At 44.3% G+C, this 21,946-nt stretch overlaps 1 protein-coding gene across 1 annotated transcript in view; it reads left to right on the forward strand.

Annotated features, from left to right (window-relative positions):
- Positions 1–9,785: 9,785 nt before the first annotated feature.
- CDHR3 (cadherin related family member 3) overlaps positions 9,786–21,946 on the forward strand; it is a gene marked incomplete at both ends in the record, with an annotated part of 64,518 nt that continues 52,357 nt past the window's right edge. The window contains 2 exons of the mRNA XM_081283299.1: positions 9,786–9,831; positions 19,134–19,336. Coding sequence (XP_081139425.1) covers positions 9,786–9,831; positions 19,134–19,336 — 249 coding nt within the window. The remainder of the gene's footprint in view (positions 9,832–19,133; positions 19,337–21,946) is intronic.

Raw genomic sequence — 21,946 nt, forward strand, 5'->3', positions numbered from 1 at the left:
TTTTAACAAGCAGCAGAGACTGTAAACAATGAACCTGACCTTAATTCAAACACGAAGTGATTATGTTTGACAAAGAAATGTAAACACAGCTCCAATTGATTCATGTGCTCACAATTGGTGGCTCATTTGTTATTGTCTTCTCTATAATAGCCTCCATCTGGGATCTGGGGCCTGGGCTGCTACTGGAGTCTCTGCCACTGGTTGAGTTCAGGGCCAACATTCCTTCGTTGATTCATTCATGTATTTCACACATTAATGACACTGGGTTACACACATGAACAAAACATACGTGAACCTTGCACTCACTCTGATAGGCTGAAGACAGATTAACTCACGAAGAAATTAATAGTGAAAATGTGTGTTAAGAACCAGAAATGAGGGGCTGGGATTATGGCTCAGTGGTAGAGCACTTGCCTAGCATGCACAGGACCTTGTGTTCGATCCTCAGTATCATATAAAAATAAACGAATGGAATAAAAGTATTGTGTCCAACTAAAAAAATTAATATTTTTTTTTTTAAAAAGAACCAGAATTGAAGGGGAAGAGAGAGCTCTGAGGGAGAGTGATCAAGAGGGGTAGTCAAGGAAGGCCTGTCTGAGAAGGGACCTGCAAGCTGAAAAGAGCCAGCCATTGGGAAGTAAGTGGGGGCAACAATGTTCAGATGGGGCAAACAGAACTGTGCAAAGACCCTGGAGCAGGAAGAGCTTGGTGTTCTTGAGGGCATGTGGGCCACGGTGGCTAGAGGGAGCCATGGGGGGCAAGTTCCTTGGAATTAGGTAGTTAATGGGAAATACAGGGAAAATAGAAACATGCTAAACAACACATGGGGAGGTAATTATTAAAATACAGACTGTAGAAATACAGACTGGCCCTGTTTAACAGCAAATAGCAAATATTTGACAAGGGAAAAGAGGTAGAGGGGAAACCTATTGAGTGAAAGTCAAAGGCTCAAACCATAGACGCGGAGAAATTGGAGCCCTCAGACATTAGTGGTGGGAATGGAAAGTGGTGCTTATTGGCAGGGACAGCAATCCTGGGGTATGGGCAGCAGCATTTTATTAATGGCCATGAATGCTGCTCCCACCATCTCACACACTTCTGTACCCTGAATGGTTTCTGTTATGGGTTAAAATGTGTCTCTGCAGAGATGTTGAAAGCCTAACCCACAATCTCTCACCTCGGATTATAGCTATCAGGGCACTTCGGAGAAACTGAACCAACAGAAGATTAAATGGCTGGAGAATGGGTGGATACAGATATTTATTGTAAGGAACTGTCCCACGTGACTGGAGGCTGGCGATCTGCAGGGTGAGCCCACAGGCTGCAGACCCCAGGAAAAGCCAGGGTTGCAGCTCAAGTCCAAAGGCAGCCTGCTGGTAGAACTCCTTACTCAGGGAGGCTTTAACGCGGTGGAGACATTGAAGACAGGTATAGAGAGCCCACAGGGACACAAAGAGCTGCTGAACACCCAACGGACTGAATTGAGACTTATTTTGGAAGGTGGTTACCCGCCACAAGATGTCCAAGTACACCTACATCCAAACATCCAAACGAAGCTTTCCACGTTAAGGGCTAATATGCTTCTGATAAGATGCACGTTATGATTCGGATCTGGAATGTCCCCAATATCTCATGTGTTGAAGGCTTGGTCCCCAACGTAGCAATGTTCAGACATGGGGCTTGTGAGAAGTGATCAGATCATGAGACCTCTTACCTCATCAGTGGATTAATCCATCTGATGGATTAAGAACATGAATGGACTTCTAGGAGGTGGAAGAAACTATAGGCAGGTGGGATGTGGTTAAAGGAAGTAGGTCCCAGAGGCAAGCACTGCAAGGGCATTTCTAGTCCCTGGTCCCTGCCAGCCCCTACCCCCACCCCCTCTCCTGACCCCTGCCTGCCTCCCCCATTCCCCCACTCTCTGTGCCTCTTTCTCCTCCCAACTGCCATGAGCTGAATATTTCCCTCCACCACATTCTTCCTCCATGATGCCTTGGTGTCAGTTGGCCATGGACTGAAATCTCTGAAACCATGAGAATAAATATTACAAAATTAAATATTATAAAAATAAATAAATATTAAAATAAATATTATAAAATAAATAAAATAAATATTTCCTCCTCTAAGTTGTATTTCTCAGGTATTTGTCACAGTGACAAAAAACTAACACAGTGCATATTAAGTTAAATTTTTTTGTATGCGTGAAACATTTTGATTACACAAAGAGAGGAACCACATTAAAAAGGAAGAAAACCACAAGTTCTCAAAGCTAAGCACAATCCATCAAGGAAACACAACTAAATTATTTTTATTGGAAGAGCACACGTTATTTACTTACTTTGAAAATTAAGATAATTTTCACTGAAGTTTTAAAAATACACATGCCTGCAAGGATATAAATAATAAAAATTATTTCCATGTTATTTGTGAAATTTCAAAAGTTATATTTTATATATAGTATACCTGATTATATGACAATATTTAGCAGAAACCTAATTTATAGAAACTTCCATAAAATCTTTATGTTTATGATTCTGAAAATACAACATAACAAAAAAAGTTTGATAAAAATATCATCTACTCAATGAGGTTTCTTATTTGGCAATTAATGATTCAAGCATTAAAAACAGTTATTGACTTATTATACCTTCAAAAACAGAAGTTTGCTATAAGCTTTCAAGTATAGTTAATTCTGGGGCTGGGGTTGTGGCTCAGTGGTAGAGCGCTTGCCTATCATGTGTGAAGCACTGGGTTCAATTCTCAGCACCACTTTCAAATTAATAAAATAAAGGTCTATTGACAACTAAAAAAATTTTTTTAAAAATTAGTTAATTTTGTAGACTAAGAATAAAATAGAACCTGTAATTGTAGGAAATGAAAGAGAAAGCAAAAACCTTAAAAAGTTACCAAAAATAAAATACAGATTTCTCAAAAGAAAAATCCAAACAATTTTCAGACTAACAGCAAACTATTCAGGGATAGGAATAGAACCAAAATACAAGGAAAAAATGCCTTTAAGGAGTGAAGAGAAAAATAATTGTCAATCTAGACTTTTATACTTAGCTAAACTATTATTAAAAGTGAACATGCAATTAAGATACTTCCACATACATACAAACTAAAAGCACTTATCGCCCATGGACTCTTGCTGAAAGAATTACTAAAAAGTATAACTAAGAAGAAAAATAAACCCAGAGAAAATGATTGAGAAAGAAACAAAGAAGAGCCAGGTGCAGTGGCACACACCTATAATCTCAGTAATTCAGGAGGCTGAGGTAGGAGGACTGCAAGCTCAAGGCTAGCCTCAGTAACTTAGCAAGACTCTGTCTCAAAAAAAAAAAAAATTACTGTAATCCCAGTGGCTTGGGAGGCTGAGGCAGGAGGGTTGCAAGTTCAAAGCCAGCCTCAGGAAAAAATGAGGTGCTAAGCAACTCAGTAAGACACTGTTTCTAAATAAAAGACAAAAATAGGGCTGGGGATGTGGCTCAGTGGTCAAGTGGCCCTGAGTTCAATCCCAGGTACTCCTCCCCCTCTAAAGAATTAAAAAGGATTGAGGATGTAGTTCAGTGGTTTAATCCCCAGTAACCCTCCTTCTTGGAGGAGGAGGAGAAAAATTATCAAAGATTTACAAAGAAATCTGTAAAATATCTTGATACGTATAAGTACCGACAATATTTATAGTTAAAAAGTACATCTTAGAGGACTGGGGATATAGCTCAGTTGGTAGAGTGCTTGCCTCACATACACATAGCCCTGGGTTCAATCCCCAGCACCACAAAAAAAAAAAAAAAGTTCATCTTAGGGGCACTTGTGAGGCACTGGGTTTGATCCTCAGCACCACATAAATAAACAAAATAAAGGTATTGTGTCCATCTACAACTAAAATATATATATATATATTTCAAAAAAAGCACATCTTAGCCAGGCATGGTGGCACATGCCTGTAATCCCAGGTTAAGGCATGAGGATTGCAAATTCCAAGCCCATCTGGGTAGCTTGGTGAGATCCTGTCCCAAAATTTAAAAAATAAAATAGAATAAAAAGGATTGAGGATGTAGTTCAGTGGTACAGCCTCCTGGGTTCAATTCCCAATACTAGGGAAAAAGAAAAGAAATTTTAAAAAGCACATTGTGTTGTGTATAAAAGTCAAGAAGCTGCTTAATTCTAGCAGAAAACAGAAAATGGGAAGACAGGTGAAGAGGAAAATTAAAAATTGGCTAAGGTCTTTGTTTTGAGAGGAAGAAAATAAAATAAAATTTTAAAAAACCCAGCTAGGATTGCTAGCTAGAGGGTCTGGAGTGTCCGAGGGACCCCCAGTGTGTCATCAGGCTGGCTCTGGCCTTGTCGCAGGAGGTCTGGTGAGTAAAGACATAACTTTAGGCAAAGGCGGTGCAGGAAGGAGAACGTGGAACACCCCGTCCTGAAGAGTCAGATCCTTCCTTGGCACCCGCATGGTGACAGTGACTGGGGTCAAGTCAGCCATCTACTCAGTCTGGGGCTTTGTGATGGATGGGATTACTGTGTACAAGGCAGCAGACTGACCTGTCCAGAACATCCATGGGCCCACGTCCATGCAAATAAGGGGCCCCAGGCCTGGAAAGGCAAGTCCTAGCTTGATTCCTTCCCGCAGTGGGAGAGGCCCTGTTCTCCTGTGAGTGGCCTGCTCTGGCCTGAAGGGAGTTTCCTTCTCTTTTCTTCCAGGTATACTGTGGCAAGAGGTAGATTTTTTTTTTTCATTGTAATAGTTCAATCCTAATAGTTAATCACTTTTTGAATATGAAAAAAAAAAAAGTATTCCAATGTCCCCAATTCTTTAAGCAGATCATGAGGGCTCTGGCTACTTTAGTTTAAAGAGAACTAACTCCAAGACAGCTGATGGGAAGGGAAGTTCCCTCTGGAAACTACCTCACATCTGAAGGAACTATTCCAAAGAAACCAGAGGCCGATAATTGACAATAAAAGTGTAACAATACTAGAAGAAGATAGGTGTATAAATTGGAACAACCTCTTTTTCTTACAGTATTTTTCATATTTTTTTTCCTTTTTACTTAACAATATATCTGAGAATTCATTTTTAGAAATTTAATTCATAAATATATGCTTGTAAGCTCATTACATATGTTGATTGCATATGTTCAGTGATATTTATTGCAACATTATTTGTAACAGAAAAAGTTTGGAAACAAAGAAAACATCCATCAACAGGGACTGTATAAACAGTGATGCAACTATAGAAAGGATACTATGCCATTATAAAAAAGAACGAGCTGCTTTAATGTACTGATATGTTAGAATTTCCAAGATCTATTAAGACAAAAAACCTGGGTGAAGTAGAGTCTATGAGAAGCAGCCGTTTGCACTGAAGCGATGGCGATGCAGATGGTATGTGCTTGGTTTGTGTAGACTGTCTCTAGGAGGACCACTGTAATGGTGGTCTCTTTGGGAACAGGGTAGAACAGGAAGACTTACTTTTCCTTGTTTACTCTTTGAACACTTAGAATTTGGTATTGGGTGCATATTTTACCTAGTTGGAAAAAAAAAATGTGTTTTCTTAAACACTGAGCTCCCCCAGGGATCCGTCAACTGGCGGAATACCGAGGGGGGAACCACGTTATTACAGACCTTGATGCTATTTCTTCCTTAGCCCAGGGGCTTTGTCCTGCCTTTCTCCGGCTCACTCTGCCACTTGCAAACTTCTCAGAGGGCTCCACTCCCAGGCTGCAGCTGATTGAAGCCTGCTCTCACAGCCCCTGAGCGGGCCTCCAACACAGCCCCTGGCCCACTTGGTTGTGACTGTGGGCTTACCTCTTTGTCTCTGGACAGGTTCAAGGTCTCTGGTGGGACAACGGTGTCAGGATAGACCTGAGGATCCTAGTCCCCAGCCCAGGGCCTGGCACATGGTGGGCTGCCCCGGGAGTGACGGCTGGCCAACTGGATGGATGGAAGAAGTGGTGCCTCCAGAGTGTCAGGCAGGAGGCCAGGGAGCTTTTGTCTGTCTTGTTCCTTGCTGTAAACTTAGCGTGGACAGCAGGGCTTGGCACACAGACCGCAGTCAATATTTGCTGAATGAATAAACAAGTGCCCCACAGAGGGAGAAGGAAGAAGTGAGTAGGTGGAATAAAGATATTTGAGCAAGGAGGCAGAGAGTTTAAGTAGGAGGCCTGTTGCTTGGAGCAGGGGTTCTGGGAAAGCCAATGAAGGCCACTGGCTGGACACATATGAGGGAGAGGACCATGGGGCTCCCAGCCAAGTGGCATGGACACTAGTACCCTCCTAAGGGAGAGGGAAGCATTTCCGCTCCTCTGAGAAGCGTGGTGCCTTAGCTTGGCTCTCATTGCTCTGAGTGTGGGCCTGTCTTCAGGGGGGATGCGGGATGTCGGGGTGCTGCAGTGGTGGAGCCTCCCTAGGGTTTAGGTTCCTGCAAGCCTCTGGCTGGATGAAGAGGAACCAGGGATAGAACTTCCCCACAGACACAAAGGCGGTATGGCACGGGCCTCTGGCCAGCTGGCCAGTGCCCGAGGACCAACTCGAGGAACTGAACGGTTGAACATTCTCAGCAAAGCTTCTGTGGTCATGGTCAGTCTGTGTGGTGTCAAGTGCACTGGAGACTGCGTAAGGTGTGTGGGCTGCAAACAATCCATCCACTGGAAAGTGTGTTCCCAGTTCTAAAGTCAACAAGTATTCATAATAAAACACCACTCCTTTGCCGGCACACTAGGCACTTGCTGGTTCCCAGGGGGGTCCCCTGAAATACTTTCAGGGCTGACCCCTGCTGGGCCAGGCAGGAGACTTAGGAGAAGACTCCCCAGTCCTTCATGGAAGCTGGAGGGGGGCCCTGCCCCAAAGGTTCTGGCCCTGGGTGTGAGCAGCCCCATCTACCAGCGGAGAGCAGGTGGATTGGGACAGCTCCATGTGCTGAAGTCAGGGGCCAGGAAAGCAAGGGGCCCCAGGGATCCCTCAGTCTCTTTGTGATCCTGACCCAGGACCTCGGGATCAAAAGGAGATGGGAACTGACACAAGGCAAAGGCCTACCCTTGTGAGGGTCACACCCTCTGGGCTGGAAACAGAAGCTGCAATTACTAGAGAACACACACACACACACACATCAAAATATGACCTTCCTGCTCCCCGGAACCAGGGAGGGCAAAGGAGGAGAGACTCACAAGATCCTGGTGGGAACAGGGTAACATGAAAAATGCTGTGTAGTCAGGCTGAAAATGAAACAGATGTGAGTTTCTTTAATTCAAAGCCTTAATTATTCTGACGTTTTCCATAACTTAATCTGCGCCATCACTTCAGCTCTAATTATGCTTAATGAAATGGATTATTTACAGTAACTAATACGACAGGAAAAACGGAGGGGTGAGAATTGGTAACTTGGCAACCGGTGTCTACTCCGCTTTTTTTATTGAGCTGGTGCATATTGAACACCTACTATGTTTCAGCTCTTGCAAGGTACTACAGACATCCTTCTGGGAAAAATAGTATCGTTAGAGGACAAAATGTGGGCCAGTATCTTTCTATTTGTTATCTCATCCACTGCTTGCCATTTTCAACAGAGCTGGCCTTATTTCCCCTGATTTATGGACGTGAACAGACCTGAGATTCAGAAAGGTTTTGTAATTTGCCCAAGGTCACACAGTAAAACCTGTTTTTTTTTTTTTGTTTTTTTTTTTTTGCCATCTACCTACTTCAGACAGAAGCCTGTAGTCTAACATTCCAAATCTTACTACCCTTCCTGCTTTATACAACTTTTCCTAAGGGGAAAAAGGTTGTCTGTTATTTTAAGCAAGAAAGAGAGTGATCAAAATTGTACTTTTGGAAAATTAACCTGACAGACCTGGTGGGTTGCACTGGTGGCTATGGAGACAATTCAGGTCAGAGGCAAGGACCTTAAACCAGGGTGGTGGCTTCGGGATGTTAGAAGGGGCCTGATGACTCTTGGACTTTGTGGGAGGGAAGGAGGACAGCCTTGCTGCCCTGGGGTTTGGCTAGCAGGGAGCACTGGCTGGCAGTGCCTCTGGGGCAGGTGGCCCACCCCCTGAGCCTTAGATTCCCTTTAGGCTATCGCCAACCCTAATTCAGGGCATGCAAACCACAAGGGCTTTATTTTTCTTTTTTCACTTTTTCAATGGACCTCTGTTAAATATCCCTTTCTTGTCTCTTTTTTTTTTTTTTTAAAGAGAGAGTAAGAGAGAGATAGAGAGAGAGAGAGAGAGAGAGAGAGAGAGAGAGAGAGAGAGAGACAGAGACAGAGAGAATTTTTTTTTTAATCTTTATTTTTTAGTTTTTGGCGGGCACAACATCTTTGTTTGTATGTGGTGCTGAGAATCGAACCCGGGCCGCACGCATGCCAGGTGAGCGCGCTACCACTTGAGCCACATCCCCAGCCCCCTTTCTTGTCTCTTTTAACATCTTACTTTTGTGATAGCCCAGCTACTCAGGAGGCTGAGGCAGGAGGATCACAAGTTTGAGGCCAACCTCAGTAAACTTAGCAAACCCTCAGCAATACAGTGAGACCCTATCTCAATTAAAAAAAATAAATAAAACAAAAGGGCTAGGGATGTGGCCCAGTGGTAGAGTGCCCCTGGGTTCAATTCCTGGGACCATGAAAATAAATAAATAAATACCTCTGGCTTTCTGGTTACCATCAGTTATTCATAGCCCACTACAGTTTAAAGCTTGCATCTCAGACTGGACTTAAATTTCACTTCCTGCCACTGTCCTGTCCCCAGGCTGGCCCAGCTGGGGCTGAGACTCTCCAAGTGTGGCATGACTCCAAGCTCCCTTCTCCCTCTCTGCCTTGGGGTGGAAGATGGGGAGGGGAGGGGGAAAGGGACAGTCTACTCAGCTGGCCCTGGCTCTTGTCTCTCTGTTACTGTGGCAGCTCCTCTTGCTCACAAGGGCTAACTGGCAGGTGTTCTGTGCTGGTTGCCAGTGGGGTGTGTGTGAAGTTCTTGAGAGCACCTGTCGGGGACAGAGAGGTTCTGTCTCAACACCCCCACTCCACTCCTGATGCCAGCCTTGATCTGCTGGATTCCCCCTCCCAGGGGGCAGCCGGACTATGAAAGAAACAGAGAGACGGTTCCTTCCACAGTCCACGACTATTCTTGCTGCCCTCCACCATCCTTCCTCTGTCCTGTGTTGCCCCTCTTCTAAGTGGAGGCTGGAACCCAAACTAAGTCCACTCAATTGTCACTCCTTGTGCCCTGGAGCAGGGCTGCTTGGTGCATAAAAACATGGTAAAGGGACAAAACGACCCCTGAGGGACAGGCCCTACCATTCCCTAGGGGGCTGAAGCCTCATGACCCTAGCAATCTTCATCCGCATTCTTCTTTAGGGTCTGGAGGGGCGGGGTGATGGCTGTAGTCAAGGGCAGCTCTACCAACACACGTCTGCCTTGAAGAGAAGCCAGCTCTGGGCTCCTCTCAATTCAGGACAGCAGAAACATCCCCACCTCTGAGGACACCTGCTGTGGGAATGACAAGCCTGGTTACAGGAGCACGCTGGCTCTCTGCAGAGCCACAGGGTGCATGAGGACTTTTAGGATGGACTGGCTGGAGGCTGCCGAGGCCTGGTTGCTGGGCCCCGTGATCAAAGAACAAACAGTCCTGTGCTGTTTAGAGTCTCCCTAAGTTACCACCAAAGCCTCTGTTTGATTCCTTGCATGGCAACAAAGGCAGGAGGGGAAGATGAGCCGAGTCTGAGATAGACCTTGGGTGTGAGTCTGGAGTCAGTCCTGGATCCGTGCTGGAGGCGCACACAGGCGGGAGCCGTCATCAAGCATGCGGGAAGCCGTCATCCTCCTGGTCCTCCTGGGTGCCACCTCAGGTGGGAGCTCCATTTGGCTTTGGAACCTTGCAGGGCCTACTTGGTTCGCAGGATACCATGGTGTGATAATGTCTTCCATGGTGGGCTTATCTGCAATGACGAATCAGACGCAGCAGCTTCAGGAGGCCTGGGGGCTGGCGCAGGGGTGCAAGAGAGAGGTGCTCTGAGAACCACCATCTAGTCTGTTGGTACAGACTTCACTCTCCCCCATGCTCTGACTGGCTCGTGCTGGAATTTTCATAGCAGCGCTCTGTGCCCATGTCAAGTCAGGCTTTATGGAGTTTATGGCTCCTCTCTGGAGCCTTGGGGGACAACCTGAGGTTGGCAAGTCTGGGGAAACTGAGGTCCTGAGAGGCTACTGTCTTTGTACGGAGCAAAGAAAACACCTTCTGATAGAAAGAACCAAAAATTCAGCCTAATCCTTCTTATATCCTCCTCTTTCTTAATCAAGAGCTTTAAGAACTGGATGATCTTTTTTGATGTTGTCAGTTTGGATTATTGAACTTGAGATTTTTAAATTCTTTTATTTTTGAGTAGGTCATTTATGCATAATGTATGGAATTCAATCATGTTAATTTGCAGATTAATTTAGGGATCATTTACATCTTGGATGAGTTGTGTAGTCAAATACTTAGGGGAGTGTCTGGAACATAGTAAATGCTTAGTAAATGTTAGTGATTATTATTTGTGCAGCTGAGTCTTCCTGACTGAGGAGCAGTGTTCTAGATACTTGTTCAAGTCTTCCTTTGTTTTCCTCAGGAGTATTTTAAGGTTTCCTTCATATAGATATTGCACATTCTGATCATGGCTATTTCTAGTGCTTTCCTTTTCCTATTTTTACATGTGAAGATGGAATCTTTTCTTCCCTTGTCTTTTAACTTATTATTGTATGATATAGGAAATCTATTAGTGCATTATCTCACCATTTATGCTCTTCTTAGTTGATTCACATGCATTTTCCAGGTTTGAAAAGAATGAACATTTCTACTCTTCCTCTCCTATTTTTATACCTTCTATTTCTCCCTCTTATCTAATTGCCAGGCCTATGCCTGCAGACCATTGTTAAATAATAAGAGTGTGCATTTCTGTCCTGTTCCACACTAAACATGATGCTAGCTTTCAGAGCGAAATGTTTGACATACTAAGGGGTTAGCCTTTGTTCTTGTTTTATTGGGAGTTTTTCTAAATAAAAATGGATTTTTAAGTCAAATGCTTTTTTAATGATCTATGGAAATGACCATTTGATTTTCCTCTTTGATCTGCTAACCGAATAAATGCCTGGGTTTCCTAAAGTGGAGGCTTCCTTCAACTTGGGCTTTCAGACCCTGCAGGGAACAGGAGGAACTGTGCAAAGAAGCAGTCCTTGAGCAGCCCAGCCTCTTGCTTGAAGTAAACATTTGCAGTTTCCCAAGAAATATGGGCTTTTAGGCCATAATCATTTGAGTTAAGAGGTGACATTTATTGTCACTGGAGGGGGGGAGAAGAGTAAGGTTAGGAAGAACCCAGTGCCTCCTACTTGAACACTACCATTTGGATTTTTATCATCAGATGTGTGAGAGGAGCAGATCACAAAGGTATGCAACAAATATTTTATATATATATATATATATATATATATATATATATAGATATATATATATATATATATATATATATATATAGATATATATATCACAAAAAGATAATTCCCTGGAGGCTTTCTCAAAATGTCCACATCTTTTGCACATAGTGGGTCCCCAAAGACCATGGATTTTAGCATGCTTTTACTTCCACAGTTCAAATCCTAGTTTGGAAGGGCTATCGGAATGCAAACTCTCCATCTCTCAACTTTTGTGAGTCCAAGTACCCGATCATGACGCTCCTGATATTGCACATTTTTTTTTGGGGGGGGGAGGCTACTGGGGATTGACCTCAGGGGCACTCAACCACTGAGCCACATCCCCAGCCCTATTTTGTATTTTATTTAGAGACAGGGTCTCACTGAGTTGCTTAGTGCCTTCCTTTTGCTGAGGCTGGCTTTGAGCTCTTCCTGCCTCAGCCTCCTGAGCCACTGGGATTATAGACGTGCACCACCCCACCTGGTGATATGGCGCATTCTGATCATGGCTATTTCTAGTGCTTGAACACTGGGGTGACAGGGGATTCTGGGGGCAAGGGCAGACACATCAGCACCTGCCTTCAGCATGCAGGAAGTAGGCATCACCGTACAGTCTCAAATAACATCCTCACAGGCTTCTCTTCCCTTTCCTTGGGCCCTGTGCTTCTTCCAAGGACCAGTTCAAGCCCCACCTCCCTGTGGAGCTGCTTCAGCTTGGGAAGAGCCCTCTTCCCACTGCACCCCGGAGCTCCTCTTGCCTGCATGACTGTTGTGTGCCAACTGCTTGGCACAGTGCCCCACACACTCAGTGGCACTCAGCAAAGTTAGCAGGAGCTGTCATTCTGTAATGCATCTGATATGCGCCTGTCTCGGCTCTTCAACCACACTGCCATCCCTGCCATATCAGGTTTAATGTTTCCTATTACCTTGTAGGTCCCGAGCGCCACACAGAGGAGACCCAATAAATGTTTGTCATTTCATCAACCACCATGCCTTCTGAATCTAGTGTGGATTGATTTTTTTTCCCCATTTACTGATTACCCCCTCACCAAATGCAGAGTTTTAGATTTATTTTTCTGCCTGCTTCATATTGGCATTTAATTTTTTTTTTAGTTGTAGATGGACACAATACCTTAATTTTGTTTATCCATTTTTATGTGGTGCTGAGGATCAAACCCATGGAGGCTTTCTCAAAATGTCCACATCTTCTGCGCATAGTGGGTCCCCACACGTGTGAGGCAAGCACTCTACTGCTGAGCCACAACCCCAGCCCCTTCAGTTTGGCATTTAAATTAGCTTCTGTCCTTTTCATCTCCTATTAGAATGAGGGAAATGAAAGTTTCTCTTTGGGAAGGGATCATGTCCCATTCCAACAACAACTGACAAAGAAAGCACCTTTCCCCATACTGCCAAAAAAATAAATAAATAAACTAGATGAAACTCTCACTGTATTCATGGGAAAGGGTTGAGACAAAATAGCCTTCTCAAGCTGCCTCAGCACTGAAGAACCACCTGTAATTCTCAGAAGATGAAGGTCCTATTAAAGAAGCCTTGGTGTATTTGAACCTACTGCACACAGAACCTGTCTGCATTTTGAGAAAGTCTCCAGAGGACTAGCTTTTGTATGGCTCTCATGGAAATAGAGCATTCCAGGGTTTTTACGGAGAGAAGGGTTCCTTGGTGATGGAGATCTCCATGAACATGCAAAGGTACCAAGCCATCTGCCTGACTTTTGTCCATAGCTGCAAAGCTATGCCCAGTCTCTCCAGGAAGTCCCTGAGCCCATCTTCTGGGCTTGGTACTTTGCTAGGCAATGTCAACAAGTCAGAAAAAGTCCAAGATTCAATGTCTTATGCCCCTAGAGAAACTAGGTATAACTGCTTCTTAATGCTCTCTTCATTGAAAAAGGCAGGAAGATGCAGTCTATTTCCAGAAAGTCTTTCTCAAACACTCGAGTGAGGGCTCAAGTCCCTGGAACCCATCTGCTTTTCACCTTTGTGGAGCTGGTAAAGGTTTGAAAGAAACCAACCCTTCTCAGATCAGAACCTGAGTGATGCTCCAAGGCAAGCAAATTTTTCTCTTGCCAATTATAATATAGTGCCATGTCCAGAATCATTGAGAGAGTTCTCTTCTTTTCCTCTGTGTCCAATTAAAGGCTCTGGTCTATCAATCTTTTCTGCATGGATCAGCTCTTCCAAAAGGAAAGACAAGCATCCCATTCAGAAAGTACACATGGCGGAAATGAGAGCAATAGAAAAAAAGTTGCACATAACAAAACAAACATTCTGTAATCATTCATAGTTTACTGAATATAGGATTTTCATTTATGGTATCTGGGCTGTAACCGTGAGTTCTAGCAAGCCTGGTATGAGCCTGAGTTGTTTTGCTAAAGTTCCTGCACCATGCTGACCCTGATCAAGGCGTGAAGCAATGCTGCTTAGTAATGTGGTTTTGTAACCATGGGTCCTAGGAGTTTCTGCATGGTTTGTACCAGCTTGTAAGCATTGTTTATGGTAACAGTGAGATTGATGATTTGCACCTGGTCTTATCTAGGACCTCACAAGGCTGTGCTGTTGAGGCTGGTTATATAGCAAGAATGTGCCTACAGCAAAAGAGAAAAAATTCCAGCAGAGGCTCCATTTTGGATACTGTATTTCCAAGGTACTTGCTATGTTTTGAATGTGTCTCCCAAAGTTCAGGTCTTAGAAGCAGTTCCCACAGTGAATAGCAATGAGAGATGAAATCTTTAAGAGATGATCAGGTCATTATTGTGGAAGCTAAATGCCATTATGGTGGCAGTGGATTTGATGCTACGAGAGTGGGCTGGACTTGTCTCACAGAATGGTGCCTTCTGCTATGTTATGAAAAAAGCAGGAAGGCCCCTCGATTCAGACTTTCCAGCCTCCAGAACTGTGAGCCAAATAACCTTCCATTGCTTATAAATTACCCAGTCTGCGCTCTTCTGTTACTGCAACACAAACAGACTAAGATAGCATTTGTGCTTACATCTGTGATTCCTGATCTGACAAAGTGTATCCTGCGTGTTCCTTAAAGAAAGAGGGACAACAGGAGCTTGCTCTTGGCCTCTCTGGATCTCTTGCTATGAGGCATTGTTCAGAGGTGATTACGTATAATGTTCATATAATGTTCTTGCTATGTTGTATATTTTTTCCCTATAATAAAACTGTAGATTTGCAAACATTATCACTTGGGTCCTGTGCAAGTTCACCAGCAGTAGAACCTGTTTAAAAGCCCCTGTTGTAGCATCACAGCCCTGAAAGATAGTTGAAGAGGGAGCCCCAGGGAAACTCAGGCAGGGCCCATCCCACCATCACACAATCAAGTAGCAGCAAAGCCGAAGCTGGAAGCAAGGGCTAATTTCAAATCCCTTGCTCTTTTCACAACTCTGATTTCTTTAACTTTTATTTTGATTAGCTACTAGAGAGTGGCACCTCAGACACGCACTATTCTCTCTGTGTACTGAAAACAGAGCTACAAGTTACAGCAGCCACGTCCCTAGAAGGAGAAGGTGGCTTCACCCCACATCCTGAATCTATGTCACCATTTATGGGGTTGGGGGCCCAGGGCAGTCACATCCTCCCCTGTAACTGAGGCTGAGGAGGCCTCACCTCAACACAGACTCCTGGGAGGAGGCCCCAGGAGCTGTTTCTGGGAAGTCGGTGATTCAGGGGAAACAAGTGAGCACGTCAAGCAGCCAGATCTCAAGCACAAGAGAGATGCTGCAGTGGGCTCAGGGACCGATACTAGATCTCCTGCAGGCCTTTCCTTTTTCAAAGTGTAACCTTCAAGCAATTCTAATTTGAGCATTAATTAAGATTCATGTGTAAGTCAAATTCCATTAAACCCTCATTCCTGCTCTTCAGTATTCAGACCGTAAAAGAAAGCCTTCCGGAAGAAAAGTGCAGTGTCTTCCAAAGACCTGGCCCTTGGCCTCTAACCTGCCCTCTGCTACTGCTCAGTGGGGTGCTTTGGGTACACAGCTCAAACTTATCTGTGTAATGAATGGGTTGACCATTTTGAACACTGTATCTTACTAATTGCTCTATTTATAGCACGAGTCACTTTTTAAATTATTGCTATTGCTATTACTAGTACTTTTTTTTTTAAAGCAAAGAAGCTGGAAAAACTGGGTATTTAGATTGCAGTGGGTCTACTTTTCTTATCAGTATCCACAGAATGTCTGCCTTAAAGTTTTTGGATTCAGGTGCACAACCCTGTACCCTGGGAAGAGAAGTCACCAGCCAAATAGAACATTACCAGCAAGAATGTCCACAGAATGGGCATATCCAAGAACAGCCTCTCTAGCCACACGTGGAGCAAACAATCTCCAATACAAATTGCTTGAGGTCAAGGAATCTATCCACTTCTCCTTCCAAAATATCTTCCTCACTACAAAAGATGACCATTCCAGGAAGACTATGAAAAACCCCATATATATATATATATATATATATATATATATATATATATATATATATATATACACACACATACATACACATACATACAAGGAGGCAGTATAGAGCTGTCCTTGAGTCAGATGCCTTGGGTTGGAATGCTGGTGTTCTTTCATGACATTAGACTCCCAGACACAGTAATGCCAAAGTCATGATCGATGCAACAAAACCAACGGATGCTCTCCCAGCAGAGCAAACCAGAACTGTCAGCAGACAATATATGGGGATGACAGCTTCTCTGGTTTCCCTCAGCTCCTCAAAGGGAATGCATCAAGTCTGGTGGCCATGAGAATCTACCTATTCAGGGCAAGGCTGTGGAAAAATCCAATTGGAGCTTAGCAAGCTGCTCATATATGAACCTCAGCAATCTCATTTCCCAGCCCAATTCTTTGTTATTCTAACAAACAAACAAACAAACAACAACAACAATAACAAAAAAACAGCCTCTTATAGATCACATCATCCAGATTTAGCATCCAGGTGGAAGGTCCAATTTCTTATCAAGCCCCGGAGCCATGTTGCTGCAGTGTTCCCAAGTGACAGAATAACTACTGTGTGTCCCAGGTACATGGCTGTGTTGCAGATACAGAGCAACAGACTCTGTGGTAGGTATGGACTGTCAGTTATCTACAAGATCCAGAGGCAGGAAGCCAAGCCCACCACAGTCACTTACTGAGTGTGTGATGACTTCAGGTATGTTAGGAGTGGACGCCATAGGTAGGAAAGCCCCTGGCACTGTGCCTGGTGAGGTGAGGTTTGGTAAATACAGGTGGTTAATTGCTTCAGTCTGTTCATTTGGGTGGGGCAGGCTATTCATAAAAAATAATTTAAAAAGTAGCAAGTTATGTCTTTGCTCCTCAATGGAGGGGCACAAGTCACTGAGGCGCGAGGAGGGGTGGAAAGGAGTACGGGCAAGAAGATGTGGCCCTAGAAAATGAAGTGCCAATCTCTGATTCTGCTGTGGTTGCCCTTGTCTTGCTAAGCAGTGAGGAAACTGTCATGAGCAGCTTGGAGGGTGCCCCGGTGAGTTTTGCTTGTGGAAAAAAGAATGCGAGCATGTTAGGCCTAAAATCTTTGTCCAACCAAAGTGATTCATTACTCTGCTCATTTTGAAAAACTCTTCATGGAAGCATTTCATCTCTAAATATTCCAACCATACTCTTTAGCTCCTGGTTTTTATTGCAAAACTACTATTATATCAGAGTCAAGGTAAATAGATGTAAAAAGCTACTCATAACCACATCACCCGAAACCTCAGGCATTTGCAGTGTGTGAGTCCTTACACCGTCCCTGCGTATAAAGCGCGATAATTCTGTAAGCAAAAATAAAAAGTATGCATTTTAATCTCTAAACTGAAAGTTTGTATTCATGATGTGTTTCTACTTCAATTTTTCTCACACTTCCATTTATTCCTCTGCATCCCTCCGTTGCTGAAATAAAAGCATCCCCTGATAAAGCCAAACCTTTCCCCAGGACTTGACTGTCTCTAGAGTCTTCACATCTTTCAGTAGGACAGATCCTTCTCCTGTCCCTCCTTACCCCTGTGTCTCCTACCATTCTGGGGGTTTGGATCCCAGTGGCAGATGGTGGTCAAGAAGGGGAAGCTGCCTGGGAAGTAGGACCTCAGCGTAAGTCTTGGCTTTGTTATTTGTTATTTGCTATGTGTCTTTCCACAAAGCTTCCTCATCTGTAAAATGGTAATATTAATACCTATCTGAGAGGGGTGGGTTTTTCTGGGGGATAGTGGTACTGGGGATTAAACTCAGGGGCACTCAACCACTAAGCCACATCCCCAGCCCTATTTTGTATTTTATTTAGAGACAGGGTCTCACTGAGTTGCTTAGTGCCTCACTGTTGCTAAGGCTGGCTTTGAACTTGTGACCCTCCTGCCTCAGCCTCCTGAGCTGCTGGGATTACAGCTTGCGCCACAGTGCCTGCCCGAGAGGAGTGTTTTTGAGAAATAAATGAAGTAAAGGATTTTTCATTATACACTTATTTAGAACATTGGGAAAATGGTCATTGTATTCATTTCCTAGGGCTGCTGTGACCAATCACCTCAAATTGGGTGGCTTAAAACATTTTTCTCTCACATAGTTCAGGAGACCAGAAATCCAAAATCAAAGTACTGGCAGGGTTAATTCCTTCTAGAAGCTTTGAGGAAAAAATCTGTTCTGTGCCCACCTCCACCTTGCTTCTGGTGATTGCTTTTTATTCCTTGGCTCGTATCTGTGTCTTTCCAACCTCTGCCTCTGTTATTTCATGGCCTTCCTGTGTCTCTGTGTCCTGCTTCCACATAAGGACACCAGTCTTGGGGTTAGAGCCCACACTAATCCTCTTAACTTTACTAATTACATGGGTGAAAACTATTTCCAAATAGGGTACATTCTGAGGTTCTAGGTGGACAGGAATCTTTTGGGGGGGGGGAACTTCTCTGTCCAGGACAGTCACGGGAACTAGGAAAGCCTGAGAGAATGGGGTCTCCACTGGCTCTCTCTGTGCTGGTCAAGTCTTGCAGAGTATCCCGAGTGTCTTTCTTGGAAGAAATACCCTTTCTCTTAAATTACAAAGGGACTTGTGTGTGACACAGCCTGAGGCAATCCACGTTCCCTAGATTGAGTCTCATTTTCTCCTCTGTGAAAGGGAGTTAATCAATCACCCAAGAAGTGCTGATGGACTCCCTACATGATGTCCAACAACATGGCACTAACAATGACAAAAAAATTGCGTTGAGATGGCTGGTGGATGTGGAGAGGTCACCCAGGAGGTTGGAATTGTCTAGTCATATACAGATGACCTCATGAATCGAACACTGCTGCGGAGATGGAAAACAAAATTACAAACTGCAAGAGAGAGAGAGAGGGTATCCTTACCACACTAGGGCCTTCAAGGCGGCAGGGGCTGGGGGAGGTCCTCTCTCCTTAGATATCACATTTTTCTTTTCCTAGCTCTTCATAAAAACGGGTGTGAGGAAGAAGAAAAGTAGGGAGACAAGTGAAAAAGCAGCAGCTTCATTGACTGAAGGACAGAGCAGATTGCTGGGGTTGTTCCTCGGTTCCCAGAAGGTCTCACATCTCCTTTTCTAGCACTTGGCAGCAGCATTTGTTCTTGGGGAGTGACCAGGTCTCATCATTGCCGTGAACTAAAGCCACAGACCAAGCTGATAAGTCCCCTGTTCCCAGCAAAAAGCTCTGTGCTCATGTCGTTTTGTGTCTTTTTTAAATCCACAGGAGGAGGGACCTTACATCTAATCCACTTACCTGCCACAAGCAACGTGGCAGAGAATTCTCCACCTGAGACCTTGGTGCACAAGTTTTCTGTGAATTTGTCAGTATCATTGTCACCTGTGATCCCAGGATTTCCCCTGATAATCAACTCCAATCCCCTCACTGAAGCCTTCAGGGTGAACTGGCTGTCGGGCACTGACTTCGAGGTAAGCTGCCTTTCACCAGCCCCACCCCCAGGAGAGTCATCTGCAGAGGGGTGGTCCTGAGACGGGGAGGGCTGGCAGTCAAGATCAGTGATCCTTTTCCCTCTTTCCCTTATTTAAACTCCCCTCTATAAGATCCAGTTGTCCTGTCTGGGGCATCCTAGCCAGCGCCCCCTGTACCTGATCCTCTGTAGCCTTTGGACCTTCTTTCTCCATTGCATGCAGTCCCCATTAGCATTAGGAAATTTGTTAGGAAAGGAAGGCTTGTTTCTTTCTGGTGTGTGTGTGTGTGTGTGTGTGTGTGTGTGTGTGTGTGTGTGAGAGAGAGAGAGACTGGGGATTGAACCAAAGGGTTCTTAACCACTGAGCCATATCCCCAGCCCTTTTCTATTTTATTTAGAGACGGGGCCTTGCTGAGTTGCTCAGGCCCTCGCTAGGTTGCTGCAGCTGGCTTGAACTCATGATCCTCCTGCCTCAGCCTCCTGAGTCACTGGGATTACAGGTGTGCACCACCACAACCTTCGAAGGATTGTTTCTTACTGCCAACAATCCACATGACATCAGGTGTTAGGTGTACTACACTAAATCCTTTGGTTTGATAGTTTGGGTATTAATCTCTTTAAAAACCAGGCTCTGATGAATTTGCGTCAACTGATTTTGCTTTTCCGCGATTCTGTGAGTTTTTTAGAAGGAAATCTAAAAGTAGGTTTATTTAATATGCAAGGCATAGGCCCTTTAATAAAATATAAGTCTCAATGTCCACCTCTAATGTGCAACTGTTTCCTCTTGGGTAACTGAGACATAATAGTCAAGAGCTGTGCCACTGTTACTGCTTTCTTGCTCTTTTTTTTTTTTTTCCTTCAGTGCTGGAGATTGAATCCAGGGCCTTGCTCATGTTAGACAAGTGCTTTGCCACTGAGCTACAACCTCAGCCCTGTTGCTGTTTTTCAGTTTGTCATTTGAGTCTTTCTCAAAGTTGTCACTTCCCCACAGGGAGGACCAACTTGCTGGTTGCATGCTTTACACTCTGAGGTCTTCTCAGGATGTCTTTAGGGTCTAGGTGTCTGGATTTACCCATGCTTTGATACTCCCCACCTTGATCCCCTTCCTCAACTGGCCTAGGAACCTCCTGCAATTCTATTCTCAGCCTTGCCATTGGTCCTTGGGGTCTTTGTGGGACCCAGTGGGCTCTGGCCTGCCTGGTCTAGGCTGGGCTGCTTCTGTGAGGCACCTACGGGGTGTTCTTAAGGCAGCTCAACATCAGTCACTAGTAGAGCTTTCCAGAAGTTTGCAGATCTGCTCTAGAGCAGGTCTGCAGAACCTATGACTTGAGGTCAGCACCCAGGCTTCTGGTACTCTGGTCACCCCAGGACAGGGCTCTCTGTTATGTAAGGAGCATGCTTCTGGTCAGTCTCCACTTCAGCATCCTCCCTGCATTGTCAGGCCCAGATTCCAGTCCTGTGACTGCCTGCCTACCTACTCCCTTCATAGCTTGTCTTCAACAGCTGCTGCCTTCTGTTCCCGTCAGTCTTGCCGACTGCTTACACTTACAGAGCACGTCACACATGTGAACACTCCTGAGAGTGTGTTATAGGTGCTTGCCCCTTGTGATCCCCAGAACAATCTAGTGACTGTGTCTGTAGTATTAGTCTCTTTTGCAGATGAGGAAATGAAGCCTGGAGAGTGTAAGTAATTTTCCCTGGGTGGCACAGCTAATGGGCAGCTGAGCTGAGATCGGAAACCAGGCCGTCAGGCTTCAGAGCTCTCATTATTTTTTAAAACAGCTTTGTTGAGATACAATCCACACAGCATATTATCCACTTATATAAATTGTACAATTCAGTGGTCTTTTGTATACTTACAGAGTTGTCCGACCATCACCACACTCTAATTTTAGAAAATTGTCATTATCCCAACATAAAACTATATCCTCATTAGCAGTCACTCTGTATTCTCCTGTTCCCCGTCGCTGGCAACCACTAATCTACTTTTTGTCTTTGCAGATTTGCTTGTTCTGGACATTTCATATGAACAGAATGCATGTGGTCTTTTGTGACTGGCTTCTTTTGCTTAGCATAAAGTTTCGAGGGCCACCCATATTGGAGCATGTATCAGTACTTCCCTCTTTTTATGGCTGAATAATATTCCATTTTATAAGTATATGCCACATGTTGTTTATCCATTCTTCAATTGACAGACATTTGAGTTGTTGCCCCTTGAGAGTTCTCATTCTCAGCCCTGTGGTCTGCTGCCTTTAGTGATATTTCTCTTCCTTCACATTTGCATAAAGCTTCCCAAGAATATTCACATTCTTGATCTCCTGATTTTTACAATTCATAACAGTATTTCAAAGTTTTAATTCTTATTTTAGATGTAATGCAGAAACAGCAAGTTTAAATGATTTTTTTTCAAGACACGGCCATAAAAGATGGGGTAAGAACTTAGCTCAGAGCTGGGCACAGTAGTTTACACCTATAATCCCAGCAGCTCAGGGGGCTGAGGCAGGAGGATTGTGAGTTCAAAGGCAGCCTCAGCAAATTAGTGAGGTCCTAAGTAACTCAGTGAGACCCTATCTCTAAATAAAATATTCAAAAGGGCTGGGGATGTGGCTCA

This window comes from Spermophilus citellus (assembly GCF_964194105.1).
Source record: "Spermophilus citellus genome assembly, chromosome: 3".
Lineage (NCBI taxonomy): Eukaryota > Metazoa > Chordata > Mammalia > Rodentia > Sciuridae > Spermophilus > Spermophilus citellus.